Source organism: Podarcis raffonei, chromosome 8 (genome assembly GCF_027172205.1).
Source record: "Podarcis raffonei isolate rPodRaf1 chromosome 8, rPodRaf1.pri, whole genome shotgun sequence".
In the NCBI taxonomy this organism is placed as follows: domain Eukaryota; kingdom Metazoa; phylum Chordata; class Lepidosauria; order Squamata; family Lacertidae; genus Podarcis; species Podarcis raffonei.
The window spans coordinates 17,803,212-17,818,921 of NC_070609.1; the positions used below are offsets into that span (position 1 = coordinate 17,803,212).

General features: G+C 46.2%; 1 protein-coding gene across 1 annotated transcript; it reads left to right on the forward strand.

Moving 5' to 3' along the window:
• Nucleotides 1-353: 353 nt before the first annotated feature.
• On the forward strand, nucleotides 354-8,597 carry LOC128418507 (immunoglobulin lambda-1 light chain-like). The gene is made up of 5 exons (XM_053398233.1): nucleotides 354-570; nucleotides 1,560-1,898; nucleotides 4,775-5,059; nucleotides 7,346-7,447; nucleotides 8,200-8,597. The coding sequence occupies exons 1-5, from the start codon at nucleotides 501-503 to the stop codon at nucleotides 8,301-8,303; spliced, it is 900 nt and encodes a 299-aa protein (XP_053254208.1). The 5' UTR covers nucleotides 354-500; the 3' UTR covers nucleotides 8,304-8,597.
• Nucleotides 8,598-15,710: the final 7,113 nt, after the last annotated feature.

Here is a 15,710-nt window from a genome sequence, read left to right on the forward strand (position 1 = left end):
AATTGCCACAAATATTTTCTTTATTTGCAAATTGCTGCTAACTGGAGAACTGGGGGGGGGGGAAATATGACCTTAGGAAGAATTGAAATTTCACAATGATTAAATATATATTTTAAAAATTGCTGCAAACTGTAGAGAACTGAATTTTAATTGGGAGGAAAATGAGAAACTGAGAGAATCAAAATTCATAGATCCTTCCACCCCTACTTCCAAGGATGGTTTCTGAAGTTGGTTTGTATAGAACAAGTTACAGTATGAGTTTTTAGTGGGCCAGCCCTGATTCTAAGCAAGCCTTTTTTTTATAAGAATCCCACAGGGGTTCACAACCTAAAGAGAACAGCACAGACGGTCCAAGAAGGAGAAGCTTATTTTGATTCACAGCCTTGACCTGAAAAGGAACTGCTGCGCTTTGTATCATGTGATTCTGCAGTCTCTCTTTGCTTCTCTGAGGGGGGAACCTCTGTCTTTTCTGAACTGCAAAGCTGAGCAGCCACAAAACAATGAAGCTGAAACAGGTTTATCTCCTGCTGGGAATTTCCTTCCTGCTCTGCATCTCAAGCCTTCCCACAGGTGAGTCTGAGGGATGATGGGAAAATCCTATGCTTGCTTTGATGTGGGATATCCCTAAATAGAGATGCTATAAACTTAGTATTGGCACGGAAGGAGCCCAGGTCTTTTGAATTGCGTCACTTGCTCTGAGAAGGAAGCAATGTCTAGCAGATTTATTGCAAAATGAACAAAACTTGAGATTCCTCAAAAATACATTTTTATTCTTCTGTTGATGACCGTAGTTTAGGAATTACATATTAGCAAATGAATTTCAATCCAGATTTTGCATTTGCAAGATGAGTTCCACAGGCTTCTCCACTTGCAACCTTTTAGCAATAATGTTCTTGTTTCCTATGAATATGGTTCTCCAGCTCTGCAGACAGGTGTTATCATTTACTGTAGTTTCCATTGCCGCCTTTCTTTCTTTTTATATATATAATTTTTATTAAATTTTCTGTTTTACAATTTAAAAGACTCATTTTACATCCTTAAGATATCAATGACTTCCCTTCTTCTCTTTCCATGGTTCATTCTGCATATCATAATTCCCTACATATTTTACAAAAACTATGCCATTCAGTATTCCATTATTGTATCCATCAAAACTTGTTTACACTGTTGAATTTATCTTAATGCTGCCAGCGTTTTCAGCTGTACACAGTTATTTCCCATATATTCAATAAACGTTTTCCAATCTTCTCTAAACGTATGTTCTTCTTGCTCTCTTATTCTGTATGTTAAGTCTGCGAGTTGTGCATATTCTGTCAACTTAAGTTGCCATTCTTCTTTAGTTGAGACCTCGCTCGTTTTCCAGTTTCGGTCTAACAAAACACGAGCCGCAGTAGTAGCAAACATAAATAACCTTTTTTGACACCTGGGAATTTCAGTCTGAATTATCCCCAACAGAAAGGACTCTGGGGGAGTTTTTGGGGGGAGTTTTAAACATTTTTTTCAATTCATTACATATCGTTTCCCAATACTCTTTTACCGTTTCCATTGCCTCCTTTCAGCCTTCGGCGTCCATTACTCGGTGGTCCAGTTTCCAGCAGAGGTCACTGCCATCGTGGGAGACAACGTCACCCTGAAATGTGCCTTCTCCATCCAGACTGGGAAGCCCACTTCAGCCAAGGGGGGAATGTCCTGGTTGAAAGGCCCAAGGACGGCAGAATCTGTGGTGGTCCCAGGACCCCGCTTCAGCCTGTCTTATCCAGACACCTTCCTCAGCCCAGGAGAGGGACTGCTGGTCATCACCAATGTCTCCTTGGAGGATGCTGGGAGCTACACTTGCCAAGTGATGGTGTTGGGTGAAGAGGAGATGTGTGGCAATGGGGTCAAGCTCCATGTTTATGGTAAGATAGGCCAGCGACAGGTAGGGAGGTCTATTGGGCATTGAGCCTTTCTCCTTCAGAAAATGCTCATAGAATCATAGAATTGTAAGGGACAACCCCCCCCCCCCCCTGTAATGCATGAATCTCTGTGTCCCTCTGCATGTCTATACTTCAACCAAGGTTCTTTGGTCTGGGTGTCCAGATGGCAGGAATAGCCAATGCTGCAACCTCTGGATGTTGTTGAGATACAACTTCCATAACCCCTGGCTGTTGTGCATGTTGGCTGGGGACTGGTGGGAGTTGGACTACAGCAACATCCCCTGCTTGAGGGTCTCACAGCACACGATTGTGCTTGCCAAGCTAAATAACACTCATAAAGAATACATGGCCCTCCATAGGGGTACGTAAGCAGTCCCCTCTTCCTGTTGAAACATCATTCCCAATTTTCCATATTTCATGGGGGGGGGAGCATGAGAGAGACAGAAAGAAAGAGAAGGTGTTTAGCATTTGCAGAACCTGAGATATGAGGTCAAATGTGCAGACACAATTCTTCTCACTTTTTTGTGAGAAACCAGCCTTCTCCACTCTGTTCACTGTTTTAATTTGCCTCTCTCCCCGGGGGGGGGGGGGGAATCCTCCGATGCTCTTGAAACAATTCCTGTCTTAATTATATACACATATATGACTATTTATTTATCAATGAAATAAACAACTTTCTGACTTTTAGAAGACATCCAAAGGCAGCCCTGTTTAGGGAAGTTTTTAATGTTTGATGTTTTATTGTATTTTTAGTATTCTGTTGGGAGCCGCCCAGAGTGGCTGAGGAAACCCAGCCAGATGGGCTGGGTATAAATAATAATAATAATAATAATAATAATAATAATAATAATAATAATAAATTATACTGTTATTTTTGTTTAGAACAAAGCTGCATAAAAACACACAGTAAAAACATGTTTAAAAAGGTAAGGTAAAGGTACCCCTGCCTGTACGGGCCAGTCGTGTCTGACTCTAGGGTTGTGCGCCCATCTCATTTAAGAGGCCGGGGGCCAGCGCTGTCCGGAGACACTTCCGGGTCACGTGGCCAGCATGACGAAGCTGCTCTGGCGAGCCAGCACCAGTGCAGCACACGGAAACGCCGTTTACCTTCCCGCTATAAAGCGGTACCTATTTATCTACTTGCACTTAAGAGTACTTTCGAACTGCTAGGTGGGCAGGAGCTGGGACCGAACGATGGGAGCTCACCCCGCCGCGGGGATTCGAACCGATGACCATGCGATCGGCAAGCCCTAGGCGCTGAGGTTTTACCCACAGCGCCACCCGCGTCCCAAAAAAAGTTAAAACCACGCCTCAATTAACCCTTGTAGAAGGATGTGTTCTTAGTTGCCCACATAGGCCTGGAAGAATAGACAAGTTTTCAGCAGATGTTAAAAACTTGGCACAGAAGCCGCCTGCTGAATCCCTGTAGGCAAAGTATCACACTGTACACAGGACTTGGTCTATTTCTTGTTATTATCAAGTGAGCCTCGCCAACATGGAGATCAACCAGCGATGTTCCTGCTGATGATCTCAGGGACCGAGCTGGGCTATAAAGGTTCAGGAGATCCCTGAGGTACCCTGGACCTAATTTGTGCAGGCAGGGCTCTGCAGATTAATAACTTCAGCCTGGCTCAATGGTAGATGGGTAGCCACTGAAGCTGTTTTAACAGTGGTGTCCTGTCTTCCTGGCCAGGTACCTCCTTCATCAATCTGGCGACCACATTATAAACAAAGGCTTGGAGGAAACAATCAATGTCCTCTTAAAGTCCTCTCTTCCAGCCTTGATGCCACGGAACCCCTTTGCCGGGATTCACGCTCCATTCCAAAAATCCTCTTTTTGCAGCTCATCGTTCCTGGGCACGGAGAGGAAAAGTCATCCACTCTCCATACTGCTTCTGAATACTTGTTGCTAGAAACTGCGGGAGCTGAGAGTGTTCTTGCGCCGCTGCAGTGGCGTAGCGTGGGGGGTGCCAGGGGTGCCGGCCGCACCGGGCGCAACATCTGGGGGGGCGCGAGTCCAGAGGGAAGGGACAAGTTCCTTCCTCCGCCGGGCTCCCCGCCGCCACCGCCAGCCTTGCGCCCTAGCGCGCGCGCCCACCCCCCGCCGCCGCCGCTGTGGCTGCGCTCCACTCACTGCTCGCAGGAGGAGCAGCCGCTGCAGCAGCGCCGACGCCGCCACCGACGCCTGGCCGGCCACCGGCAGCCTCCGCACCCCGACGCCGACGCCATCCCCTCAGCCCAGCCACAGGTGGCGGCTGCTTCTGCCGACTGGGAGGGAGGAGAGCTCCGAGGGGCCTCGCCGCGCCCTGCCATCCCCAAAACCCTCCGAGAGGGCGGGCGGGCGAGGGTCTCCCGGCGGAAGGGGGCGCCGCTGGCTCCGGCTCTCAGCGCAAGTCTCAGCCGCCGGGGGGGGCGAGGACGGAGTGCGGCTGGAAGCCCCCGGACCCGGCTGGGAGGAGGAGAGGCGCTCGCCAAGCCCGGATCTGGAGCGCCTCGGAGCGCGGGCTCCACCTACAGCCCGAGGAGAGGAGGGGGCGGGGAGGCACCCGAGGGGAGGGGGCTTCGGCTGCCTCGGCCCGCGGGGGCTCCGCAAATAATAAATTTAATAAATTCCTGCTGAGCCTTTGGGGGGGTCCTTGGCTCCTTTGCTCGCCCCCAGCCCCAGTGGCGTAGCGTGGGGGGTGCAGGGGGGGCCGGCGGCACCGGCCGCAACATCTTGGGGGGGCGCGCTCGCACTCGAGTACTAAAATCCACGGGTTAGGGGGCGCAAATTACTTGCCTTGCCCCGGGTGCTGACAACCCACGCTACGCCACTGCGCCGCTGGCAACTGCTTTCCTTCTCTCTTTGCCTCCCGCAGCTCGCCCCACCCAGCCGGTCGTTTTCCTGCAACTCCAGACTCAGCCTGAATCCAAATGGACCCTCGTTTGCAGAACGGGAGGCTTCTACCCTGCTCCGGTGCGGCTCACGTGGTATCATTCTGGACTCCAGCTGAATTCCTCCCAGCAGGATTGTACAGATCCCACCGGGTTCTCCCAGGCTTCTAGCTTCTTAGGTTTGCCTGATCCTGACCAGAGGGCGAGCTACACTTGCAGCGTGGAGCACCCATCGGTGTCCGAGCCGATAAGCGTTCAGTACTCTTATGGTGAGTGGGTAAGGAGCAGCCAGAATTGCTCAGGGCACTTGTGCCTCCTTGTGGTCGTTTGAGGATGTACAGAAGGTTCGGAGCTCACTTGCCTTGGAGAACAGGATACAGTGGTACCTCAGGTTACATACGCTTCAGGTTACATATGCTTCAGGTTACAGACTCCGCTAACCCAGAAATAGTGCTTCAGGTTAAGAACTTTACTTCAGGATGAGAACAGAAATCGCGCAGCAGCGGCACAGTGGCAGTGGGAGGCCCCAGTAGCTAAAGTGGTGCTTCAGGTTAAGAACAGTTTCAGGTTAAGAACGGACCTACGGAACAAATTAAGTACGTAACCAGAGGTACCACTGTATTAGGGACTGTGGTTCTTCTCAAGCAGTTACACCAGTGCCAGATTTACGTATAAGCTAAACAAGCTATAGCTTAGGGCCCCACTCTCTTGGGGGCCCCAAAAAAATTAAAGGGGAAAAACGTGGGTGTACATTTCCAAAATATAAGGTAAAAAACAAATAAAATAAAACCTACATACAGCAACAGTCTTTTGTGTTGTGTAGGCTCCTATGATGTAAGTAATGGGCCCCGCCTGCTAGCCTGCTCCCTAAAATATCACTAGTTTGCTCATTTCTATATATAGGGTGCCTACATTCTGCATGTTATGTGCAAATGTCTTTAGATACCTATTAGGTCCGTAAATTACCATATAGCATATATTCAACACAAAAAACAGCAACAATTTGTTGTGGACAAAGGACAGCTGGGCATATAAAGGGCTCCATTACCTTCAGTAGTTTAGGGCCCCATCAAACCTAAATCTGGCCCTGAGTTACACCCAGTACTAATTTTCTAGAAAAAGAGGCTCTAGGGCTCACCATGAACTTCTCCCTCATTCTCTTAGAATGGCAATGGTGCCCACCTGAGAGGTGCCGCAGCGGAGCTCCTGTGAGCTCTGGCTGAAAAAAGAAGCCCCGGTTACACCTGGTTCAAACTGGCTTGCAAAAGCTCTAATTTATGTTCTCCTCAAACAAGTTTTTTTTTTAACAGTTCCAGTTCTGAAAACTGTTTTTATTAGCAAACTGTATTTGGTGCAATAGCCTTAAAATCCATCACCACAGCACTTTTCAAAGATCAAATTAATAAATAAAATGTTTAAAAGAAAGAATACATGCGGCAATGAAAACAGGAGGAATAATGACACATGTGCCAGCTCATCTGGCAAACTCACTTGTCCAGAAGTTAAAACTAGCATAAAAGTGCCAAGCATCAGAATCCTCGACTTTATCGTCAAGGATGAGTGGTCATCCGCAAACTCAAGGGCCAAATTCAGCCCTTCAGCCCTATCTGGAACTCAGGGCACACTCCTTTTCACTAGTCCTGCTTTGTGAATCGCCTGAAGTGATTTTGCCAGGCTTGAACTGGCATAATGCTGTTTGCTGGCCTGGGTGGTGTGTGCTGGTATGTGTGTAAACATGGTATAAAAGAAAGTGTCCTACCTTTTACTCCACTCATGTTTGCCCCTGGCTCTGCCCACCACTAGCATGTGGCCCTGAGAAGGTTGCCTATGAGGCAATGTGGCCCTTGAGAAGTTCCCTAACTCTGTTATGGACTACTACAGGGATTTTCATTGTACCATTATTTGGTAACTGCTTCTCCCTGTGATGCATCACTTTATCATTAATTTGCCTTCCCTTGGGGAAAGAGGCATTTAAAGTTGCAACTCCATATTGCTTTCCATTGTTTGTTGTTGTTTAGTCATTTAGTCGTGTCCGACTCTTCGTGACCCCATGGACCAGAGCACCCCAGGCACTCCTGTCTTCCACTGCCTCCCGCAGTTTGGTCAAACTCATGCTGGTAGCTTCGAGAACACTGTCCAACCGTCTTGTCCTCTGTCGTCCCCTTCTCCTTGTGCCCTCAATCTTTCCCAACATCAGAGTCTTTTCCAGGGAGTCTTCTCTTCTCATGAGGTGGCCAAAGTATTGGAGTCTCAGCTTCAGGATCTGTCCTTCCAGTGAGCACTCAGGGCTGATTTCCTTCAGAATGGATAGGTTTGATCTTCTTGCAGTCCATGGGACTCTCAAGAGTCTCCTCCAGCACCGTAATTCAAAAACATCAATTCTTCGGCTATCAGCCTTCTCTATGTTTCAGCTCTCACTTCCATACATCACTACTGGGAAAACCATACCTTTAACTGTATGGACCTTTGTTGCTTTCCATTATTCAGAGGCAAATCCTACATCCAGAACCCACAAATAGTTTCTACTCTAACCAATCATACTCTCCTCCTTCCAGAACCACAGAGCCGGTTCTCTTCCCCTCCCTTGGTGATTGAAGTTCTGAACCTGCTGAAGATTGGGGTAATCTTTGGCATCACCATTGCCCTTCTTGCACTAGGTACGTGACAACCCTCTCCTTTCTTGCCTCAGATCTCCCAGCATGCACTCAGCTCAAGTCTATCTAGTGATTTGGTTTTCCTTTGACAGCATGACTGCTGTCCTTGTCGGGTTTTCTTCTTTATTTCCCTGAGTATACTGCATTGACACAATTTTCTCCAGCTGTGATTCCTTCTACCTTCCTGAATAGTTCTGGTGGGCAGTCCTGCTCCATCAGGGATCACACACAATAAACAGAATGAGGCAGGTGCAACACCTCTAGGGGGCTGGGGTGTCAATATTGAGGGGACCCAGCATGCAGCTCACACATGTGCTGTTACATGTGACACACATTGAGCATTGCAGCTTCAGTACCCAGCTTCTCCGGAGGATACGACATCATGACATATGTTACGTGCATGATGTCACATACATGCAACACACATAACGTCATGCACGTTCAACGCATGACAATCCTCCTCAGCCTTGGGGGTAACCTGGTACCTCTGGAATGAGGTCACAGATACATAGCTAGACTTGAGGACGTCACTAGGGCAAGTGAAGGCAACTGAGAAGTGAGGGGGTCATAATTCACTAGCAAACCTTTTACAGCACATGCATGGAGGGAAATTGGCAAGGAGGGGAGATGGCTTTCAGCAATGCCCACATAGTTTGCAGAAAGCATTTTTTTTCTTGGTGCTTTTGGCTCAGTTCTAAAGCACATATGGGTACTTGCTCCTTTGACCATATATTGTCTTTGTTTCTCTTCCACAGGGTGCATAGATTGTTGCAAAAAGCATTTGAGAAGATCTTCGGTAGGTCAGGCTACAGAACTGCAACATCAGGTCCTAGGATCTGACATCAAGGGGTACTTCTAAGGGCAGAGGCAGATATAGGTTTTTATAGAAGAATCAGGCCAGTTTGGAAGGACCTCCTCGGCATTCCAGATAAGCATTCCTATTCATTTCCAGGGCTGAAGTCAGGTGTGGATGAGAGATTTATCGCTCTGCATATTTGTAGCAAAATCCAGCTGTGGACAGCACCTATTGGCTAGTGCCGTACATGTTGCCAAGGCACTTCTCCGTGTACCCGCTGGAGAAGATTTGCAGCTGTGTTTACAATGTTTTCATTTAAACATATAGGAACTGGTGAATATATAGGTGGCGATTTTTTTTTTTAAAAAGCAGACTGTCCAATTGCAGCATGGGTGGAAGGCATGGATGGAAGGCAAGGGTGGAAGAGTTCAACTCACCAGAATGTAAATTGTGAAACTGCAAATTAGCTATGTGTCTTCACATGCAGATGAATAAATCTCTGTGGTTTCTCTTTCAAATATGACTTCTGGTTTCATCCAGTTTTATGCTTCCTTCACCCAATTTTGTTCTCATGAGGACTTTAAGAAAACAAATTCCCAAGCTGATGTGGAAGGGTGTAGAAGTGACTTTAAGACTAGGAAAATAACAACTTGAGGGAGCTGAAATTGCCACATCAGTCCATCTCTATCTAAAGGAGTCTTTCCCTACCTTAGTGACAGTAGAAATTAATGAAGGATATTCAAAACAATATAGAGCAGAATAATATGGATCCAGCTCCATCAAAACACATAAACTTTATTAGGATGTGGTTGTTTGTCTTTCCTGGGAACTAGATTATATTTACACAATCCGTTTTGGACACTTGGTTTGGAGGGAGTGGGAAATCACGTTCAGAGATGCAGTGCTGAATCGCTCAACCTGACATTGAATCCAAAAGAGGTACACAAGCATCTTCCAGAGAAGTCGATGTTTAGCTCTGGTTTCATTAATGAGCTGCTAGAGAAACAAATAGTCTGCTTAACAAGAAACTTTCAGGAATTGCGATCGCTTTAGATGCAAAGAACCTGTGACCCAAGTTTAATTGCACATGGTACTCGTGCTCTGCGTCTTCCAGCAGTCCTTTCTCTTCTACTGCCATACACAAGTCCCCACCACCACCACCCATATAGTTCTCAAGAGTGATGGGACACCATCCATTGCTCCCAGGGGGACTAGTTAAATTGCCATCAAATTGTGCAGTAGCAAGCAGCCCTGTCCATTAGTTGCTCAGGGCTGTGAGTGACTAATGGACCATTTTTTAAAAAAATCTGAAAGAACAGAAATCTCTTTTAGTGGAAGAAAGGAGCAGAGGAAAAGATGCAGTCCTGAAACTACTTTGTAGTTTGACGTGCTTTCGAACTGCTAGGTTGGCAGGAGCTGGGACCGAACAACAGGAGCTCACCCCATCGCGGGGATTTGAACCACCGACCTTCTGATTGGCAAGCCCTAGGCTCTGTGGTTTAGGCCACAGCGCCACCCGCATCCCATTTGCACTATTACACCTCTTTAAACAGTCATGGCTTCTCCCCGAAAATCCTATGAACTGTAGTTTAAGACTGAGAGTTCTTGAGAGACATCTGTTCCCTCACTTAGCTACAATTCCCCGGGTTCTCTGGGAAGAGAGATTGATAAACCACTCTGGAAAACTGTAGCTCTGTGAGGGGAAGAGAGGTCTCATTGCAACTCTCAGCAGCTTTAAGTTCCTAGGATTCTTTGGGGAGGGGGAGCTATGACTGTTAAAGTAATATCATAATGCTGCAAATGTATTGTGTGGATCTGGTGTTGCACATGGCTATTAAAGGCTGGTAGAAATGAGATGAACTTAGTCCTGTCGCCAGAACTTAATGTGTCTGTCCGTCCCTCATGCCATCATCTCCCAGCAATGCCCTTTGCCGTTCTTCGCTGGACAAGCAGAATAAATGGGCACATGTCAGATTTGGCAATGCTCAGAAAGCTTTTCAGCCTCACTGGGCAGTCTGCTGCAAACTTTAAGAGTGGATCTTCCAAAGAAAACTGCACTGTGTGAAACTGCTAAGTTCCAAACGATCAGGAAATTAAATTAATCACATGTGGCTTGAATTGAGATTGCGAGTTTATCTCTTACGTTAGATAATCAGCTGGCCAGTGCCAGGATGTTTGCGTTATCATCCACACTGCCTAGTATTTGACAAAGTGGGCTTGACGCCACAAACGTTTGTGCCATAATAAATAAGTCAGTGAATAAATAATGTACTGCAAGTCTCTCCGGGTGGAATCCAAACATTAGTCATCTGCAGAATAATTTATGGACATGACTAGGTTCAGTCATTTCAATGGGTTTACTCTTAGTGAAACAGAGTTGGATGCAACCTTTTGCTGTTGGGATTCCCTTGTTAAGGTTCACTGCAACATTTTTCCTTTTACATTTTTACCTTTTATCCTCTGGCTTCACTCTTTGCTATTCCCACCCCAAAACATGATTATGTCTTCTAATTTAGGATTATTATTCATGCGTCTGATGATATTGAACCTTATGCCATAATACAGTTGTCACAGCTCAAGCCTAACCATGCCTACTCAGAAGTAAGTCCTGTTGAATGCAATGGTGCTTACTCCCAGGTAACTGGGGTTAAGGCTGCTGCCTTCATTATTAAGATGCCTTATTTTAAGACTCCCTTATTTTGCTGCAGACCAAAAATGGACACCCCTTTGAAAAGTAATGTTGTGTTTCATTCTTTCCCCAGTATTTAAAGTAATGCTGCTTGACTCCAACTTCTATTGGCTAGCTCTGGGAGGGGAAGAGGGATGATGGGAGTTGTAGTCCAACTACATCCAGAGAGCCACAGGTCTTCAATTCCTGTTTAAAACATCCGTCTTGTCATTTCCTTCCAGGATGATTTGCCCATCCCTCATCTTATTAATAGGAGGATGAAAGGACATTTCTGGAAGTTTTCACATTCCCATATTTTTTCTCATCAGAGTTCTTCTTCAATCAGCAATTGACCACCAGAGCTAAAAATATTCTTATCCAGCCCAGGCTCCTGCTTAACATCTGTCCTCCTGACAGCTGTTGGGAATGTGGCAGAGCATGCAAACTAGCCAGTCTAAGTGGGTTTCCTCTTTCATGTTTATTCTTAAGGGTTGGTGCCATGGCTGTCCAGATGTTACAACATCTGGTGGACCACAGGTTCACCAGCCCTGGTTTATGCCAGACTCTTCTGTACATTACGCAAGCAACCTTGCAATGAAGGACCTGATGAGAGTCACTGTTACAATGGATGAAATTATGCTCCAAGCTTAGGACAGATGTAAGGTTCCTCAAGGTTTTTTGAGTTTCCTGGCTTGGAAACATGACTCTTGATAGCTTATGGTGGTTGCCTAATCCCAGAGTCAAATATTAGGGCTCCCAAATGCTGGACAAACCAACGATATTTTAATCAACTCTAATATGATGCAACCAACTTTACCAGGCAATTTTAGGAGTCTCAAGGAGAGGGGATGGTGGCTTTTGTATAAAATGTCAAGCAAAGGTATGGGGGGGGGGACCTTTTCAGCCCAGGGGGCCAAATTCCCTCTTGGGGTCTGCATCCCAGCTGTGGGTGTGGCAAGAAGCAAAAGTGGCTAGATATGATGCTACATTTCCAACCGCACAAAAGCCACAAGTTACTGTAAAGGTTACTGTAAAGGGACCCCTGACCATTAGGTCCAGTCGTGGCCGACTCTGGGGTTGCGGCGCTCATCTCATTTTATTGGCAGAGGGAGCCGGCGTACAGCTTCCGGGTCATGTAGCCAGCATGACTAATCCACTTCTGGTGAACCAGAGCAGTGCATGGAAATGCCGTTTACCTTCCCACCAGAGTGGTACCTATTTATTTACTTTGCACTTTGACGTGCTTTCAAACTGCTAGGTTGGCAGGAGCAGGGACCGAGCAACGGGAGCTCACCCCGTTGCGGGGATTCGAACCACCGACCTTCTGATCGGCAAGTCCTAGGCTCTGTGGTTTAACCCACAGCGCCACCCATGTCCCTACAAGTTACTGTGCACACACACAAATTCCATCCAGGCAAGTGAGGGGCATTATCACAGTTCAATGACATGTTGTAGCTAGACAAAAACACTCAAGGATGGTGTGAAGCAGGGCTGGTGAAGGGTTTGACCTAGAGAGGAGGCATGGCCTAGGGAGAGTTCTGAGGGCCAGAAAGAGAGGTGTGGAGGGCCACAGCCTCCAGGCCTCCACACCTCTGTTTCAAAGTGCAAACTGTCGCACCAAGTATCCCTAACTGTGGTCCCTCCTCATGTCTATCTGTGTTGCAGATGTGGGCAGCTGGCTCCCTCTTCATCCCTGGGGTGCCTATGCCTTTTTCTATTCCCAGAGAGAACAGTACAGCCTTTATCACATTACCATCTCATCTAAGAGCTACAAGTGCTTTGCAAACATCAGCTAATTGCATTTTCTTAACCTCCCCCTGGAGGTTGCGACAGCTGAATTGTGTGTGTACAATGGGAGAGAGGCTCAGGAAGGGAGGAGAGATAAAGGGAATCAATGAACCTAGAAATCATCCCTCTTCTCTCTTCACCCACCCTTGTTCCATCCTTCACCTTTGGTCACTTCTATCGGTTTTCAGGTGTAAAGGAAGAAAGCCAGGAGGATCAGGCCACAAACTCCCCCCCCCCTTGCCCTGGTTCCAGCCGGTTCCATCCAAACAGACTGCCTTAAATGCAATTTAAAGAAACAAATTTAAAAAGAGGAAATACTGCCACCCCACATATTCACCCTCTGATGTGCTTATGCATCACTCCCTGAGCCACTCTGCATCACCATGAAAGGGTTATGATCTCTAGGATAATAAACATTTGGCTTCCAAAGGCTGTTTTCCAAAGGTCTCTGTGTGTGTCAACCTCTTTAGTCTGTCACCTCTATCCTGGCTCAGCGGTGCCTGTCAAATCACTACAGTTCTCAAACACCTTGGTACTCAAACAACTTGGAACCCAAACACTGCAAACCAGGGAGTAAGTGTTCTGGTTTGCAAACTTCTTTTGGAAGCCGAATGTGCTCCATTTTGAGTGTTATGCTTCCGATTTAAGTGCCACACTTCTGTTTTGAGTGTTACACTGAGGTCTGCCTGTTTTTGCTATTTATTTTGCGTTTTTGTTTTTGCAGCCCTTTTTGTTTTGTTTTTGTGACTGTGTGGAACCCAGTTCAGCTACTGATTGATCGATTGTGTGACTGCAGTACATTGTTTATTGCTTTCATTTTATGGATCAATGGTCTCGTTAGATAGTAAAATTCATGTTAAATTGCTCTTTTAGGGGTTGTTTTTAAAAGTCTGGAACGGATTAATCCATTTTGCATTACTTTCTATGGGAAAGTGCACCTTGGTTTTGGAACGCTTTGGTTTTGGAATGGACTTCTGGAACAGATTAAGTTTGAGAACCAAAGGTACCACTGTAATTAGGTACTTTGAACTTCAGGGGAAGCAGAGATATATCCCCGTGAACTAAATCTCTCCAAGCCTGACCCAGCCCTTACAGCTCATCAGTCTGGCTGAATTAATTATACTGTTAAGAGGGAGAGAGACCAGTCATCCTCTGGTTTGCTATGGCAGGTTTGCCACTGCTGTTTGTGCTGCAAGTTCAGATTCAGATTGATGAGCTGAAGCAGGGCTTTCTTGGTGGTGTCCTCCAATCTGCAGAACACCTTCCTGAAGGATATGGTTAACCCCATCAGTTCTGGCTTTTAAGGAGGCCTTGAAAAAAAATGGCTTTGAGCTGGGATGTTTTTGGGGTCATTATTTGTTTATTTTATAAAGGAGACCCACATTATTACAATAAAAAGTAACACTCTTAAGCACAAACACAGCAAATACAGGTTTCCTTATGGGACAATGGTTGGTGGACCTCCAGCATTTGCCACCTGAGGCAACTGCCTCACTCTGCCTAATGGTAGAGCAGTCCTGTTCTTTATCCATGTGTTACCCCTGGTCCTCACCATGGCTTTTGTGAACCTAGCACAGTAGCTTAGCAATGGTTGAGTAACTATTAACCAAGGGTTGTATTTGGTTCATAAAGTTCATTTTACATGTAAACCTGGCCTTTTCACTGAACAATAGTTAAGGAGTTATCACTGCCCCCAAAACAACAGAGCTATGAGTGAGAAGCAGCAAAAGTTTCAAAAAGCTCTCAAAGCTTGCTGGTCATGTTTTTGTTTTTGTTTTATAATAATCCATTTTAGCTTTAGCTATGGTTATTAATGACGGTTAACATTAACCATCAATCCTTGTGGGATGTAATCCACTGGGAGCAGTCAAATACAACATTCTTTGTTTTCCTAGAGAAGACATGCGGGGGAATGTTTGGTCCAGCCAGTCAAAAACTTCCTATTTCCTCCTGGCTGGAGCATCCTTCCTTTGCATGTGACTAGATGTGGGTGTGACCTTACCTGTCCAGGTAACAAAAGAACAAGGCATGCTACCACTCTCTCTCTTTTCCATCTTCCTTTCGCCAGTCTGCAGTCACTGGAATTAACCCCCCCAATATGGGGTAGATCCACATGTACATATTTGTAACTAAGTCTGTCTTCAGGAATCCAACTGTGAACTGAATGTGAGTAAACTTATTTTATTGACTTTCAATAAGATTGTCATGTCTTTATTCTTTTAAGAGGGATAAAGGGGAACTTACCAGGAACATACAATTCAATACTGAATTGTATGATAGTGAGAGGCTTACACAAGCCTGCAACCAGCTATCTGCTGCATGTTAGAAGGGGAAAGTAAACTCTGCTAAGTACAGGGACTTGCTAGCACAAGTTAGGAAGGATATTAATAAACAATATATCCTCTCCTGCCACCCTGAGCATTCCCACACTCCTTAGCAACTCCTGCTTGTGTTACACGGGTTCACTGCATCTTGCCACTTCAAATTACTTGCATTCAGTAAAAAGGATGGGCTTCCTCGCATGTCCTCTGGGAGGTGTTAACAGGCCACATTGGGACCATCCTGGCTGCCCAGAGGGCCTCTTAGATTTCTCACACATCTTGAGAGCAGCTTCAAACATGACAAAAAACGAAAAAAAGAAAGTGCCAAGGCATGAACCGTAGAATCGTATTTCCTCTTTTGGCACTGATGGGTTAACATGCAAAGTAGACAAGATGCATTCAGGTTCCCCCACCCTCCTTGGGGAGATGTGCACCCTCCTTCTTTTGTGAAGTCACTTTCGATGGGATCTGCCCCCCCACCCATCCAACACCACCACACACAAACATGGAACATGATTCTCTACAGTTTTAACACTTGGCGTTCTTTGAGGCAGCGAACAGAGTCCTTGTTTCTTCAGAAAACCCTTTTCCAGAAATGAGTCTGAGTGCCGAAAAGCACATATATGCCCCTTCTCCAGCAGAGCAAGGAAAATAGAAGGAGCTCAGTGTCACATCATCCCTTTTCTGGAGTCT